The sequence below is a fragment of the Martes martes genome (genome assembly GCF_963455335.1).
Source record: "Martes martes genome assembly, chromosome: 2".
Lineage (NCBI taxonomy): Eukaryota > Metazoa > Chordata > Mammalia > Carnivora > Mustelidae > Martes > Martes martes.
The window spans coordinates 67,515,248-67,533,419 of NC_137889.1; the positions used below are offsets into that span (position 1 = coordinate 67,515,248).

Below are 18,172 nucleotides of genomic sequence, written 5' to 3' on the forward strand. Positions count from 1 at the left end.
TAAAAGGCAAAACTAATCTACCCTAGAAAAAAAATCAGAAGAATAGTTGCCTCTAGCTGGGAAGGCACATGAGGGAACTCTCAAGGTTGATGATGTCCTGACTGAGGATTTGGGTTACACACAGGTGTACAAAGTTGTCAAAATTCATCAAATGGTACACATAAAATCTGTGCCTTTGAATGCATGTACATTTTACCTTAAAAAACTGTACTGATCTCTAAAGATCTGAATGCTGAAATATTTATGAAGTGAACTGATGTCTGTTGAAACACATAAAAAATAAAACTGATAGAGGGATGGATATATGAAGAATTATATGATGAAGCAAATAGAGTTAAAGGTTAATTGCAGTAACTCAATGATGGGGTCTGTGGGTGTTCACTGTACAATTCTTTCAATTTCTGTTTGAACATTTTCATAATAAAACATTGGAAAACTGGTAACAGAAAAAACTTACTACAGATGTTCCTTAACATGCACAATCTCTATTTGTCCAAGACAACATGGTTAATTAAAGGTAACAAAAACTTATCTCATTTCTAACCCTCAAAGCTACTACCATTAATAATGCTATCAATCATGTACACTTGTTCTTTATTACAATGCAGAAAATATTTATTTTCTAAGATCTTTCTCTTATTCTCATTCCTAACACATCTGAAGTGTGGCTACCTACATGAATTTACATTTAATCCAGCATTCCTCACACACTTCTCCAATATGCTCTTACAGTTCCTGAGCATGTATGTCATTTCACAACTCCGACCACTTTCATATGCTATTCCTCAGCCAAGATGCCTTCCTCTTAGCCCTGCGTGCCAGTAATCTCTTCTGTCTCACCTTTCAAAACCTTGCTTAAAGGTAAGCCTCCCTAGAATCTCCAAGTCAAAGTTCATAATGTATTATTCTTCACGTTTCCCCAGGATCCTATTATATAAATTTATAAATTAATAGCTATGATTTAAACTGATGATATGCCAAAAATTACTACTTAATTCTCTAATCCTAACATACATACATATTACTTCCACTTAAAAAGTTAAAATAGTAAAGTTCAGATAGGTAAAATAATTTGCCAAAGTAAATGCCCTATAATTCCAGGTTTGTTTAAACAAGAGCCTTCTATTTGAACTATTTTCTCATATTGACCTTCTTCTTAAGGTTCATTGAGATAGAATTCACATATCACACAATTTAAGTGTCCAATGGTTTTTAGTATATTCACAGAGTTGTGGAACCATTACCAAAATCATTTTAACATTTAAACACAATTCCATAGTATAATCACCTACAAGCAATAATAATAAAGATTTCCAAGATATAAAATTATGCATGTATTACTAAAATAAAAAATACATATGCTCACAAATGGAGAATGTTCTCAATTCTTTAGCCTACTTATTATTAATAATTATAAATTATAAATAATATTTATAATCATAAATAATGAACAATTATTAATACATAATAAAGAAAATTAATCAATTTCCAAATTCTTTGGCTGATTCAAGTCATTTCTTTTTTTTTTAAGATTTTATTTATTTATTTGACACAGAGAGAGAGAGAGAGCACCAGCAGGAAGAGTGGCAGGCAGAGGGAGAAAGAGGAGCAGGCTCCCTACTGAGGAAGGAGCCTAATGCAGGACTCTGGGATCATGACCTGGGCCGAAGGCAGAGTCTTAATGACTGAGCCACCCAGGGGTCCCTGATTCAGGTCATTTCTGAGGAAGCAAAATAATAATGCTTCAGCTTTGGACCACATAAAAACAAAGAAAATTCAAAGTCATAATGATCCAATTTAAAGAAAAAGCAGCAGGCAGATTTCAGGATATTTTCCTTTCCTTTACTGTTTTGATTATCACACGGTTTCCATGTAAAAGACTGAAGTTTTCAATAAAGGTGATATTTAAGCTATCATATGTATCATGTATGTAAGTGTAAATTTAAGCTAATAAAGCATGTCATACAGTTAAAAAAAAATTGCTGAAATTTATCTTTACCACTACTCAAGAATGATCATGAAAGGACTAACATTTCATATTTTTCTAAAATGCTCTGGAAACACAAAGAAAATGCAACATACATTTGGAACAAGTTTGAGATCCTATATGTCAAGCGGTATGCTAGGGATATTTCTGGCTTTGTTCTCAGGATACAGATTAAGTTTCTAATTAAGAGACTAAATGAATTCCTTGTCAATATTTAAGAAGCAAATAATTAATTTTTAGTATCTGCTATCAACTTTTTTTTTTAAAGATTTTATTTATTTATTTGACAGAGATCACAAGTAGGCAGAGAGGCAGGCAGAGAGAGAGAGAGACGGAGGAGGAAGCAGGCTTCCTGCTGAGCAGAGAGCCTGATGTGGGGCTCGATCCCAGGACCATGAGATCATGACCAGAGCTAATGGCAGAGGCTTTAACCCACTGAGCCATCCAGGCGTCCCTGCTATCAACTTTTTTTTAAAAAGCACTTTAAACTTTTTGGCATAAAGAATTTGTAAGACAGATATGTCTTTTAGTTTTAAAGCTAACTTTCCAAACTGTCAATTAAAAACCAAATATTAAAGTATAAAATTTTACATATTAGTTTTATTTTTTTAAAGATTTAAACATTTATTTTGGAGGGGGAGAGAAAGAGAGAGAGAAAGAAAAAGCATGCATGGAAGGGAAGGACAGAGGGGGAGGGAGACACGCAGACTCCCTGCTGAGCAAAGAGCCCTACCAGGGCTCAATCCCAAGACCTTGAGATCATGACCTGGGCCGAAATCAAGAGTTGGATGCTTAACCAACTGAGCTACCCAGGCACCCCACATATTATAATTTTCTTTACAAACTCATTGACTTTAATGAATTATTAGTATCTGTAAGGCACTACACTTAAAATACATATGAATTATTTATAACAATCCATGAATTAAGAACTACATATTATCATCCCCATATTATAGATGACAAAGAAGTCATTTCCTAACATTCCACATAAAGTGTACACACTGCTGACTTTTTTAGAACTATGAACAAGGGAGACTTCTGTGAAAGTTTCCTTGTATTCAGTCACAACAAAGAGCAACAATATCTTCCAGATCACTAAGGCTCAGAAGTTCCATTTCAGAACCATATCAGTTTCAAATATCATAAACTTCCACATAAATGCTATTTAACATGCAAATCGTTCACTAAAGGAGAAAAGAGCATTTTAAGCCTAGCACTTTACTCCCTAAGGATCTAACTGAAAAGCCAAACAAGCCCTTGAACTTTATCAAGATAAATCCCTGGCATCCACTAATCACCAGAGAGGATCTTCAAATTAGATAAGAGCAAGAACTTTGGCATGGGAATGAACACAAACACCTTGCCATCCACAAAGGCCCACAACCTGGCAGCCTTTCAGCAAGGTTCCACTCATGTAGGTGTTACTCTAAACTTTCCAGCTATTGCTTGGGAGTTGATAATTCTTAAGATATGAGGAGAGTTGTGATTTCTGACACAGCATTCCAGAGATAAATACATGATCAGAGGGATGCTTTGAAATTCCCAAAGATATTCCACTGGCCTAAGCCTGCATGAAAATAGTTTTTCAAAAGGTGCTGTTGCTAAGAAAAAGAGGGGGGTTAAAACAGAGCACTTTGCTTGCCATCAGACAATAGGTAAAATGCATACCAGACAATAAATTCCAAATAACACCCTGAAAAATACTATCACAAAAATTCCCCTTTTATTCTATTTCAACAAACCCCTTAATATGTATTACTGAAGCATAGTTTCCCTAAATAAGTGCAAAACTCACTCACTGAAGGGATCACTAAGGAAATAGGACACCATAAAGCCACAAAACTGAAATGAATTCATTTGATCAGGATATTAGAGTTTCACAGTTTCTCTTTACAAGAAATACTTTAAGAGTGGAGAAACCTAGAAAATACCACTTCAATAAATGATTAGAATGAACGTCATCAGTAAAAAAAAAAAATAAATAAAAGCGTGTTGGAATGCAACGAGAAGAAAAAGAGCCACTTCTGCAATTCTCCTGATAAAAATGCATTAACTTGAATATAATCCTAAGGAAATAATAGACAAGTATGAGGGACATTCTACAAAACAGGTGGACCATCATCTTCTAATGTCAAGATCATTAAATTCAAGGAAAGACTAAAGAACTGGTCTTCCAAATTAAAGGAGAATAAAGAGACACATCAAAATACAATACATAATTCTGACCTGAATCCTTCTACTATAAAGGGTATTATATCAGTATTAATTTCCTTATTTTGACTAATGTATTGTGGTCATGTAGAAAATATACAATAAAATACTCAAAGGGGATGGGCTATTATATCAACTTCCTTTCAAATGACTCCAGAAAAACAAAAAGTTCTTTTAACTGGCAAATAAAGAAGTTCTTTAACGTCTCCATAAGTTAGAGTTTATATATCCAGATAAAAATAATGATGTCTTGGGGCGCCTGGGTGGCTCAGTGGGTTAAAGCCTCTGCCTTTGGCTCAAGTCATGGTCTCAGGGTCCTGGGATCAAGCCCCACATTGGGCTCTTTGTTTAGCGGGTAGCCTGCTTCTCCCCATCCCGCTGCCTGCCTCTCTGCTTACTTGTGATCTCTCTCTGTCAAAATAAATAAATAATAAAAAAATCTTAAAAAAAAAAATGATGTCTGAAAAAGAATATGTTTAATAACTCTCTCTCTCTCTCTCTCTCTCTATATATATATATATAGGTCTTTTAGGTAGAATTTCAGAAAGTTTAATAAAATAAAAAATTTGTCAGGCACATTAGCAAAAGGTTTATTAGACAGCAGAACCAATAAAGTCAAGAATCTATAGTCTGTTTTCTCAGGCTGTCACGGTCTGAACACCTTGTTGGATTCCTAAGTCTACTGGAATCCACAGATGCCCACTTTTTTTTTCCCCCCACAAAGGCAGGAACCATACTGGCAGCAAAACAGTGAAAGGCAGCCATTTGTAAATTAGAGGTGATTTCTAACTTTTAACAAACAAAATTATGTACCATACAACTTGCAAATGTAATATTAAAATTATTTTTAAATTGGGGCGCCTGGGTGGCTCAGCGGGTTAAAGCCTCTGCCTTCAGCTCAGGTCGTGATCCCGGGTCCTGGGAGAGGACCCAGAGAGCCCCACGTTGGGCTCTCTGCTCCATGGGGAGCCTGCTTCCTCCTCTCTCTCTGCCTGCCTGTCTGCCTACTTGTGATCTCTGTCTGTCAAATAAATAAATAAAATCTTTTAAAAAATTATTTTTAAATCGTCTTACTGGTAAAAAGTTTAATACTTTGTTGCCTACCTACAAACCTTTTATACAACAAAAATACCCTTTTAATTTTTATAAAATAGATCAAAACATCCCTTTCTAATGATGAAGCTACAAAATTTAAGAGTTAAATTCCTGTTTACCCTTCAAATATTTGTAATTTAAAATATATATATGTAAATATAAGCAGACCAAAACAAAAGACTATTTACAGTACCTATCAAAAGATCTGAACTGCACAGGTTGTTCAACAGACAGATCACCGAGAGCTCCAAGGCAGGCTGGTGGAAGAAGGGTAGGATCCACTGTGACTCCATCTGCTGGTATATTAACCAAACTTCGAAGAATGTCCTTTACATTGACATTTTTTGAAACTGGAACTGATGGTGCAGCCTTGTTATCCAACTCATTTCCTCCGTCATTTTTGGTTTCCTGAGATTTATTGACTTCTAAAGAAAGAGTACACAGTGCCTCACTGATTGCATCTGGACCTGCACTGACACTTGGAGGTACACTTGGAGGAACTACATCCACACTGTTTCCTAAGCCAGCAGCAGTTTCTTCCCCAATGCCTGAGTCCCTCCTTCGTGTAGATGATGTGCTTTCAGATTCTTCCACTGATGCTGGTGTTAATGGACTGAATGCTGATGGTGTATTTTCTACATCTTACCCAGAAACAGAAGGAAAGTAAGAACAAAAAAAATTTAGAACCAAATTTTAAAGGGCACATTCAGTCCTAACAGACATCGACTATTTTATTTTTTTAAGTTTTTATTTTAATTTAAGCTAGTTAATACACAGTGTTATATTAGTTTCAGGTGTACAATGCAGCATTTCAACACTCCCATACATCACCCACATGACCCTCCCCTCATCACAAGTGTATTCCGTAATCCCCATCACCTATTGGCCACACCATACCATCTACTATTTTAAATTATGAAATATATGGCATGTTCTAAAAGGTAAAAATAAATTACATAATCTATATAATATTCTGTGTTAGTATACATATAACCAAAATAGATACTTCGATAAAATGAGAATAATAAAAATAATAAATGATAACAAATATTCTGAGAAAAACCCACTGAAATGAATATAACATACCAATGGATATCAAGAGGAGGTTGAAAGCCATTGGCCTCCAAGACAAAATCCAAAATCCTTAGGATAAAAAAGGCTCTTCAATAAAAGAAGTCTGCCAGAATGTAAACTTAAGGCAGGGAATTTGTCTTCTTTAACACTTGGGAGTCTAACACCTATAACAATGCCTGGGCTCACAATAATGCCTGGCAAGTAGTAGGCGGTCAGTGACTATTTATCAGATGACTATTCATTTCCAACTTTATCTCCTGCTACTCTTGCCATCACATTTTATACTCTAAACACTACATTATTTGCAATATGCTGAACATGGGACAATGCTTTGGGCTTCTTTGCCTTTATACATTGCCATTTCTTTGGATAGTAATTCTAAGATTTCTTCCTCAAACCGTTCCTACTTGCTAAAAAACGTTATCCCTCCCATACGTAAGAATAGTTCAACAAAGAGCCTATTTTCTCTGACTTTCATTCTCTCTAATGAGGCATTCACTGCATTACAACAAAAATGTTCCATCTTGCTAAATCCAATGGTCACCAAACCCTCCATCTAGCTAACTCCAACACTCAGTTAGTTGTCAGTCGTAATAGCACTTGACACAGCAGCAGCAAAAGATCATTCCCAAGAACGTGGTAACTTCTTTCACTTTGCTAATAGACATCATACTCCTCAGTTTTTCATCTATTACCTCACTGGTTGTTCCTTTGTAATTTCCTTCACTTCTTTTTCTCCCTGATTTCTTAAGTAGGAGGGACTTAGCACTTATCTTCCCTATCAACATTTATTCCCTCAGTGATCTCATTTACTCTTAAACTTTTAAAATACTATGATATCAACAACAAAAATCAGACTTACTTTTAAGTGCCTATTCTAATCTTCTATGTCTAAAAGATATCTCAAACATGTTGAGAACTAAATTTATTTCACCTGAAAATGTTTCACCTTCAATCTATCGAACTGCACCTTATAGTCTTTCTTGATAATGTTCCATCTTTCACATATCCACAACTAGGATTTTAAATCCTGTTCTCTCTACCATCAAAATAGACCCAGAATCTGACTACTGTTCACCAGCTCTACAGCTGCCAGCTACCACCTTAGTCCATCCCTAAATCCATTCTTTCTTAGATTGTTGTAATATCCTCCCAACTGGTTGTGTTAGACTGTTACGTTAATGATCCTGTTAGCCCATGCCTCCTGGTATTCACCCCCTTGAATGTGGACTGGGCCAACACTCACCTTAACCAACAGAATGTGGCAGTGGGCCAGATCTGTGCCCAATCTTTACAAAGGTCCTGCAGCCTGTGCATTTCTCAGAATCCCTGAACCCCTCTATAAGCAAGCTGGCTCCCTTATTGGAGAGAACATGTACAGAGGCTACATGAAAAGATAGGGGCCCGCCAAACTAATGGAGGAACACCAAGGAATTTCTGCTGAGACCAGGTATCAAGACCCCAGACATAGAACACCAGCTGAGCCACTTCAAGTCAGTCAGCCTCAACTCTTGGAGCCATCCTAGCTAGGCAGAAGATATAGGAGTAGAAAAGCCATTTCAGACCCCAGCAAACATCATTTAGAGCAGGGATGAATTATCCCCACTGTGCCTTGTCCAAACCAAATTGACGGAATCATGGTTAACAAGATTAAAACAGTTATGGTTTTAGCCACTCAGCTTCGAGGTAATATGGTACATAGCAGTGTATAACTAAAACACTGGTTTTTTTTCCTTGCTCTCTAGAGAGCATAGTCTCCACACAGAATCCCAACTGTTACTTTTAAAAACAAGTCAATTCTAACGCCTGTCTCAAAACCCTCAAATAATTCTCCATTTTTCTTAGAGTAAAAATCCCACTACATTTCTCCTGGTTATCTTAATATTTTTCTCTATTAGATTTTATCTTTTCTTAGTACTTACCACCTTCTAAAATACTATATAATTTACTTATTACATGCACTTCTTTTCTATCTCCTCTCACTAGAATATAAGCTCCAAGAGGGCAGACATCTTTTTCCTCTTTTATTCATGATATACCCAAGTACCTAGTAGGTTCCGAATGAATATTTATTAAATAAATAAATCACCTTCCTGAGTGGTAGCTACTGCTACAACTGTAATAGCTGCTTCTCTAACTATACCTCTATAACCAGCAGCTACTTCTAGAACTCCAGGTATTAGTTTTTTGCTAACAAATCTGTCTCCTATAAAAGAAGATGATTTATTCTTCACAATAAATGCCAAAGCAAACAAAAATGTCTAACACTTTATTTGCAAAGAATAACATTTTCTTGCTTATATTTTAATTAAAGAAGAGATATCGTCTCCCAATTGCAACTACCCACACAGTACTTAACATAAATTGAAATACTTAGTTGTTAATTAAAAAATGTACACTCTCACTTTATGCATAAACGAATTTAAGTTCCAGAATCAGTATTTTAAGTATTAGGTAATGTTTTACTTGAACTTTGGATGCCAGATAATAAAATACGGAAACTTACCAGGAAGTGATGAATTCCCACGTTCATTACCAGTTTCTTTAAACGACTGGTTATGCCTTTCATTTTGGGGTTCCAAAATATCTCTATACTTTGAGACCATAAGAACAGAAATAAAGTATACAACTGCCAACGCTAAAAATTGAGCTTGTTTGCTATCCTCCTGGGGAGAAATAAAAGTAGGTGATCATCCACTATTAAATAAGATATATCAATCTTATTTTACATGACATTTAAATATAAAACATGGTCAAAAATCCTTCAATATATATAGAAAATAACAAATTCACCTTAGCAAAGATTAGGTAAAGATTTTTGGAAAAATGCTTGTAAATGAGAGGTTTTACACTTGTGAAACATGGAAAGAGAATTTGGCTTGTTTCTGAAAATTAAGTAACTCAGTCTGAAGACTTAATAATTGCTTAATAAAAGGCAAATTAGAAAAAAATATTTTAAAAAAATGAAGACATAAGGCCCAATATACTTTGCAAGATAAGAAATCATTATATATAATTATTTTTACTTCTAATCATAAGAACTAAAATATGGATAAAAAAATCTATTAACAATTAACAATTTTCCTAAAAGACAAACATTCAAGGAAAATAAAGTGAGGTAATCAGATACAGATCAGGATGCCAAAAGAATTCTCAGGAGTATTTTTTTTTTTTTAAGATTTTATTTATTTATTTATTTGACAGAGATCAGAAGTAGGCAGAGAGGCAGGCAGAGAGAGAGGGGGAGGCAGGCTCCCCAAAGAGCAGAGAGCCTGATGTGGGGCTCAATCCTAGGACCCTGAGATTATGACCTGAGCCGACGGCAGAGGCTCAACCCACTGAGCCACCCAGGCGCCCCTCAGGAGCATTTTAAATAGTAGAGACAACCAAGATTGAAGACAACCAAGATTGTCTAAGATTGAAAATATAGTGTCTGCCAGAAAGAAAAGGACAAACTAGATTGACCTCTACAAGAGACCAAGGTTTCATCTTAGCTCTACAGATCACCTATGTATCTGTATACTGATGACCTCTTCATCTAGTCAAATTCTCCATCTTCAAAGGGACCCTGCACTCGTCACTATTCTGGTAACGTTTCAAAATAATTTAAAGGAAAAACTCAAACTTGTCCATCAAATTCTGAAAACTAAAGGTACCTTGAATAACAGATAAATTTAGCATAAGGAAAACAAACACTGTTGCCTAGCAGATGAATAAATGGCAACCAGTGGTGCAAATGAAACTAAAAGTTAATTAACCACTATCAAATGTGTTCAACACAATTTCTGGGAAAGAATGAGATATCATACTCCAAGTGAACATTTCCATTTGATACAATGGTACTCTTTAGGTTCATATGCAAGATTTTATAGTCTTGATGGAAAAAGATAAATGTACATTTTCCCTTTTTTATTAAGCATTCCTTTTCTCAAGACACTCCTGTGTTCTGCTGCCACTGACACTATTATAAGAACTACTGCTAATGATGGCAACATTTCAAATGTAGGCAAATAACTTACTGGATCTTAACTTCTTTTTTTAAGCTTTTATTTATTTATTTATTTGACAGAGAGAGCATAAGCAGGAGCAGGAGCAGAGGGAGAGGAATAAGCACACTCCGCAATGAGTGTGGAGCATGACAGCAGGGCTCCATGTCATGACCCTGAGATCATGACCTAAGCCAAAATGAAGAGTCAGATGCTTAACTGACTGAGCCACCTAGGGGTCCCTTGATGATAAGTTCTTAATCTATTACAAATCACTTATGCCTACCTACTTATTTAGCCCACTATTGTGTTCAATATTTACTTATTACCGTATGAAATTTATAGTGTAAGCCTGATTTCTGTCCAATAAGAAATATCCGATAGATCTGTATGTTTAAGTCCTAATTCCAAAAATAAATTTGTTTTCAATTGTAGCTGCTACTTACTGAATACTTACAAGGGATCAGGCACTATACTATACTTTAAACATACTCATTAACCCCTTTGAACAAGATGAGGCCTAGAGAAATAATTTACCTAAAGAAATAAAGTAAGTGAAAAAGCAAACATGAAATCAGATTAGAGTGATTAAAAAATTTAGCACTTAACCTCGGGGTAATAACTTCTTTATATTGCTGATCTAAGGTCATTTCCTTTTTCATCAAAGTTTGCTTATGTTAAAAGAGCCTCTGGGACATAGGCTGGAAAAAAAGTCTTTTCTCTTTTCTAAAACTCCTACAAGGTGATTATAGAACTTTTTTAAATACAAAAAAATTTTAAATTATTTATTACTTTCAGAAATTATATGTTAAACATAGGAGATACCTAATTCTTTACCCAAACAGCATGATATAAAAACTTGTTATGAAGTTCCAAAGAGCCAAATCAAACAGCCAGGATGAGGAGTTTTATTTCATTTTACTTTATGCTACAGAAAGCCATTAGAGAACATTAAAAGTGAAAGAGTTGTACTACCTATTATAAAACTTAGTCAAGAACTCAAGAGAGGGGGCGCCCAAGTGGCTCAGTCGGTTAAGTGTCTGCCTTTTGGCTCAAGTCATGATCTCAGCGTCCTGGGATGGAGCTCCACACTGGGCTCCCTGCTCAGAGGGTAGCCTGCTGCTCCCTCTCCTGCCTGCCACTTTGCCTGGTTGTGTGTTCTCTGTCAAATAAACAGAATCTTAAAAAAAAAAAAAAAAAAAAGAGAGAGAACTCAAGAGTGGACTAAAACCCTACAAAACGAAGAGGAAAAATTAAAAATTGAAGTTATAAAGTTTTATAAAAAAAAAACTTGCAGAACTTTAAGTACTTAAGAGGCAGTAAGTATTTAATAAATATTAACTAATGATGATATTACAAATGCTGATGAGTAGGATTACAAGTAATTTGTATTTTCATCTTTAGACTTTTTTATACAATTCTACAATTTGTACATGAAACCACGCTATTATATCAAAATCAACCAAAACAAACATTTTTTTTTTATTTAAAACCACCACACACACCATTTCATCATGTACCTTTGTATCATAATTCTGTTGCTTTGAGAGAAAAATATCCAGTATTCAGTAAAAATAATATGTCATTCAGAATTTGAACATTTCATTACTTTCAAAGTATAGACTCTGGAGTTTAAGATGCTGGGTTGGAAATTTATTAGCTCTGTTAGCTTGAACAAATTATTCAAGCTCTCTGTGCCTCAGATTCCTCATTTATAAAATGGGAATTACAAACATTCACAACTCAAGAAGCCGTTGCACTTAGGACATGTGAAGCACTTAAGGTGCTTAATATGTAATAATATACTATTTTTAGTATTATTACTCTGATATATTAACTCCATTTACATAAATAATACTTTTCAATATTCTAAGATTCTAAAATCACTGTCAATAGAATTGGTTTCTAGTCCTTCTTGTATCAACTCAACTATTTTATATCACAGAGAGTTTTCACTCTCAGTACTTTGATCTTGGAGGAAAGATGTATCAGCTAAGAGTATGTGAAAGAAATACTATAACTTACTATGTCTCTGAAGACAACTGCCCTAAGCCGATTAATATCCATGTCTTGTAGGAGCTTGTCAAAATCTCTTACTGGAGATATACCACCAGTTACAATGTCCACAGGACTCTATTTAAGACAAAAAAATATACATATATCTTATGCAGATATTTTTTTAAAAATTAGCACAGTATTCCAAATACCAGAAAAAAAAAGGTATAACATTGTTTTTCCCAATTTATTTTTCCTACTTCCTTCTCTCTTCTTGTTTTGGGTACTGGAATAGTAGTGAGGATTAAAGAAGGGAGCCATAAAGGAAAAAACAAACTGCATGCTAACTTACCAAGTACATGAAATACAAGTTGACATATTCAAAGGAAAACGTATCAAAAGACACAAGAAAAGTAAACATTTGGAAAAGCAGACAAGATTAAGTATAAGCAAATCTTTACTGTATATTTAAACACAAATATTTGAATGTTATGTCCACAGACTAAAGTAACTATTTTAGAACCTCTGTCAGATTTATTTAACTTTGTGTTGAAATAAACAAATAAATTTAAGATCTTAATCATAAAGTAAGAGGCACTTTATTTAATTAATTATTCTGTATGCTTACCTTTGCTGCAGATTTACCCATGGGAATCAGGCTGTGCACTGTTTTCTGGCCTTTGGCTGTATCTCCTCTAGCTTTCAGCTGTGAATGCTGTTGACACTCTAAACAATTCCTTACTGCCACTGCACACACTGTAATTTATTTTAAGAAGATTGGGCAAGAAAACAAAATTTTATTTAATATTTTGGAACTGATAAAAATCACCTACATAGCTGCTTTTTTTTTTAAGATTTTATTTATTTATTTGACAGACAGAGATCACAAGTAGGCAGAGAGGCAGGCAGAGAGAAAGGAAGGGAAGCAGGCTCCCTGCTGAACAGAGAGCCCGAATCGGGGCTCGATCCCAGGACCCTGAGATCATGACCTGAGCCGAAGGCAGAGGCTTTAACCCACTGAGCCACTCAGGCACCCCCTTACATAGCTTTTATTTGAAACAGATTACCTTCAGCAAATTCCTAAACCATCCCTGGACTTTATCACCTAGTGTTTGTTTTCTGACTTTGTTAGCTACTTTGTTAGAGCCCAGTGCAAAGAGAGAATCATTTCAGGAATCAACAGGCCAGTGTTTCTTAGATATCACCTAAGCTACACTAGGATGATCTTTTATTAAGGAAAAGATAGGGAAGAAAATAACTGAAAGAAAGGTAGAAAAGAGAAAGCAAATCACATTGCCATGAACTAGTCTAGGATAACAACTTTTCATCATCTTCATCAAAATAAAATAGTTAAACTTACAACTTGCATGGTTTTCTTATTATGTATCATTATAGCATGATATTAATAGAGACTGATAGAGGGTATAGCATTACAGAAAATATTTACAGTGTCTACATTTAACTGGCTTTCACTAAAACCATTTAAAAGGCAGGGGACAGAAAAGAAGCTGTGATTAATATACAGCCCAAAATAACCCCTCTAGTATTATGCTAAATGAAGTAAGTCAGACTGAGAAAGACAAATACCACACAGTTCCACTCGTAAGTGGAATCTAGAAAAAAGAATAAACAACAAGTATAATCAGACCTATAAATACAGGAAACAAACTTATAGGTACCAGACGGGAGGGTGGTAGGAGGTAGGCAAAACAGGTGAAGGAAAGAGAGAGATAGAGGCCTCCAGTTATGGCATGAGTAAGTCAAAGGAATAAAAAGCAGAATATAAGGAATATAGTCAATACTGTAAAAGAAATGTAAATAAACACAGCCTAATATACAAACCTTTCAACTCACTAAGTTGTATACCTGAAACTAACCTAACACTGTGTATCAACCACACTCAAAATAATGATTTTATCCCATAGAAACCAGTATATTTGTAAGACAAAGAATTCCTAAATCTTTGTTCAAGATTTGATATCTCAGGATATAATTACCAGGTATTAAACTTTTTTGTTGTTTTTGACATACTGAACATTTTCACAAATACTGTACTCTTAAAATGGTGATCTTCTCTGAGCATAAATCTTATAGTACTCATGTTATTTATAATTATGAACTATTACAGTCTGTAATAGCAATGTTTGCCAATCACTGAAAGAGTTATATAAATTCCAGAATTTGGTTGTTAACATTTACAACAGTTTAAAATAAAATAAATCACCTGTTCTAAAGAACAATTACCTCTCTGTATATCTCACCAATCAGGCAATTACTCAGGTTATTTAGAAATTGATTTTGAGGCTTAAATGATGATGGTGATTATGAATTGCTTGATATCATGTAAATCATCTTAATTCCCAATCAAATCAGTAGCACAGGTATGTGAACTGAACAAGAGTAGGAGAGCAAATTAGGGGCAAAACAGCAAACTTCTATGTGAACTCTAAGTACCACCAGACTGCCATATGGCTAGCAGACAGAACTGAGACAGAAAAGTATCCAGAAAGTCGCAAGAGAACAACAAAAGTTAAGGAAAAAGAAGAAGTACAGTGAGGGAAGGAGGAAGAGAGAATATGAAATACAAGCCTGTCAAAATTAAAATCAGGCCCAGAAAAATAACTTCTGTACTACTTTTATCCCAGGTTAAATAAAATCAAGTTTGGTATCACAAAATGAAAAACTATGCCACATTCATTAGTATCAGTAGTACAAGTTACTCTTAATTGTTGCCATCCTGCCTTCTTACCTCCAACCTCAAGAAAGAACAAGAGTAGACTAGGGATCAAATACTAGGATGTCTCACCAAGCTTACCATACTCTATTAAAGAGATCTTGAGCAAGTCATTTTCTGAGTATCACTTGCATATATAAGACACGGTGCCGGGGTAGACTAAATTATGAAAATGAGGGAGATCGAATATTTCCCTAATTTCTGAACTTAATGTTTGAGTACTGTAAAACTCTAACAGTGTGGCCTTGTACTTTTAACTCCAGAAATAAACTCTATATAGAAAAGTGACAGTTTAAAAATGGCACATATAAAATTAATCAAGTCAAGATACTTAAATTATATTACTAACAGAAAATTTAAGGAAGCATAACAGAAAGAAGAGGAACATAAGTTAAACTATATTCAAATTCTAACTTCCCCAATTACAGCTTTTGGATTTTGAATAAGTTTCTTAATTTTTCTGATCCCAAATATCCTCATGAGTAAAAGAAAATAATTGCTGACTCACTGAAAATCTGCAATAACTAATGGCAGTAGTCAATAAATGATAGTTTTTGGTTTTTATACTATTTGAATCTAATTAAAATTTTAAAACAAACTTCTAAAAATTGTTACATCCAGTTCTTTAGGGCATCCTAAGTTTAAAGGTACTCTCAATAACATTTTGAGTAAAAATAATCACTGCACCAAAAAAAGTCTAAGTATATCTGTTCATGTAACAGATATTTCTGCTAAAAATGGGAAAATCGTTCATTAACTAATTAGATTTTCCACTTTTAATGTTATGTTTCCATAGATGCCTTATTTCTGATGTATCTTCAGGTGGCCATGGTTCCTAATGGTTTTGCTTGCACCACTTCATCCTCCTCTCCCTAGTTGCTTTGCTCCATTTAATATGCAAATCCTTAACAAAGTCTCAGTAGTTACAACTAGATACAAGAAATCTTCTGCATAGAGGAAAATTCTTCTGCTTCACCTAAAGGAAGCATGGATGACACTAAAAATTTTAACTTTTACCTAAGCAAAAACTGCCTCAAGGAGTAGAACTGAGATTTAACAATGTCAGGAACTGTTTCAACAAATTACCGCAGTTTATTTTAATAAAGGCTGTACTGGAATGATGCTAGTTTAGAACCTTGCTACTCAAGTGCGTTTGTAAGAGAGCAATTTCAACATCACCTGGGATTTGTTAGACAATTACAGACCTCACCTCAGACCTATATAATCTAACTGCATTTTAACAAGATCCTCTGGATATATTCTTGTGTATGAATCATCTTAAAATTTGAGAAGCACTATTCTTGAGCAAAAAAAGATGAAAGGAGAATGGTAATGGTGACCACAACCAACTTCTATTTTTCAAAACATGTCCTTCCTCTATCAACCTTGTAACTACTACTACAGCATAGTACATACATAATCTTCACTCTTGGAGGTTAAAAAAATATATATGACAAATTGCCTAACAACACTGTTCCACTAACAGGTGAAAGATAATTTTCAATCTAAATATGTAAAGATCACTGAAAACTGTTCAAGTAAATTCTAACTAATGGGTTTTAACAACTCACCTAGTCGGAGACACTGTCGCAAAATTCCACCTGAAGACATACTTTTTTCAGCTTCAATTTCAGTAAAGCCAAGAGAACTTGCAAATATAAGCACATCCACAAGGCTGATTAGCCTCTGCAAAAATGTCACAGAGGCTTCTATTGAAAGGCCTTGAGTAGGTTCAATATTCTCCAGCTCATGCTGTAGGGAACAAAATTTGACATTTATATCTCTATTCTAATCAACATCTAGTTTTCCTAGATACGATTCCCAAATTTCTAAGTTTTATAAAAAGCCAGGCTTTTTATCTAGTTCAACAGAATGATTTCCTTTTTCATCTAAAAAGGCAGCAATGGGGGTGCCTATGTGGCTCAGTCATTAAACATCTGCATTCGGCTCAGGAGGTCATGATCCCAGGGTTCCAGGATCGAGCCACACATTGTGCTCCCTGCTCCACAGGAAGCCTGTTTCTCCCACTTCCCCTGCTTGTGTTCCCTCTCTGTTTCTCTCTTTCTCTGTGTCAAATAAATAAATAAAACCTTTAAAAAATAAAATACAAAATAAAAAATAAAAAGGGGCAATGAAAATGTACAAGTGAACCACCATCAACCATACTCACTAGCTGACTCATCCTTAAGAAATCAACAGTTTTTAGTCCTTTCACCCCCAGAACAGATCCTAAGATCCTTTCAGGTAACTGTAAAAGATCCAGTTGCTTATGGCCTATAACACCTATGATACCTAGTAACCACCATTCAAGTTTTAATCAACAAAGATTCATAGCAAACATGTTTCACACCAATTTATATAGTAGTTAAGTCCTTACTGTAGCCGATGTAGCTGCTGAAAGCAATGGCAGTATACCCCCACAAGCCATGACCATATTGTCCATCACTTGAGAGATGAGATGAATTGTGTTGTGTACAAAGATGACATTATCACTGCTATTCACGAAGTCCATAACTGTCTTTGTCGAATGGCTGTCCAGAGATAAATGATGTTTACTGATAAAGCTAAAGAAAAGAAATCAGTTTGCCTACTTCAGGGAAGGGAGGATAAGAAGGTGCTTTCACTTCATCTTGAAAGCTGAAGTAATGATAATGATACAGGAGGCATGTTGAGAATGTACTTCCTCAGAAGACGGAGATCATTCCGTATCAGGAGATACTATACATGCCCCCTTCCAGTGTTGAAACATATAATACTATTCATCTTGTATATAAGATGTTCAATTACCCTTAACTGGGAACAAAACTGAGAAGTCATGTAGCAAAAATTAAGAGGTAAATATCATTAAATGTGCTATTAAAAATGAATTTTCTACCAACATTTTCTTAGATAATCCATAAAATGTTTTCAAACAGTGTAAGTGTACTATACAAATAACAATAAACCAATTAGGTGTTTTAAATCATAAATCATACAATAGATAATCTGAAATATACAGAGGTTTTATACCAAAACTACACTGGAAAATTGGATGTTATATTTAAAGTCCAATTTTTTTTTAGTAATCATAGTAATAAACCACTTTAA

At 34.8% G+C, this 18,172-nt stretch overlaps 1 protein-coding gene across 1 annotated transcript in view; it reads right to left on the reverse strand.

Moving 5' to 3' along the window:
• LRBA (LPS responsive beige-like anchor protein) overlaps window positions 1–18,172 on the reverse strand; it is a 694,736-nt gene that overhangs the window by 506,745 nt on the left and 169,819 nt on the right. Inside the window, exons 25-30 of the mRNA XM_080796316.1 lie at window positions 17,463–17,616; window positions 16,657–16,837; window positions 12,980–13,107; window positions 12,382–12,489; window positions 8,877–9,036; window positions 5,490–5,937 (exon numbers count right to left, since the gene is read on the reverse strand). Of these exons, the coding sequence (XP_080652442.1) occupies window positions 5,490–5,937; window positions 8,877–9,036; window positions 12,382–12,489; window positions 12,980–13,107; window positions 16,657–16,837; window positions 17,463–17,616 (1,179 nt within the window). The remainder of the gene's footprint in view (window positions 1–5,489; window positions 5,938–8,876; window positions 9,037–12,381; window positions 12,490–12,979; window positions 13,108–16,656; window positions 16,838–17,462; window positions 17,617–18,172) is intronic.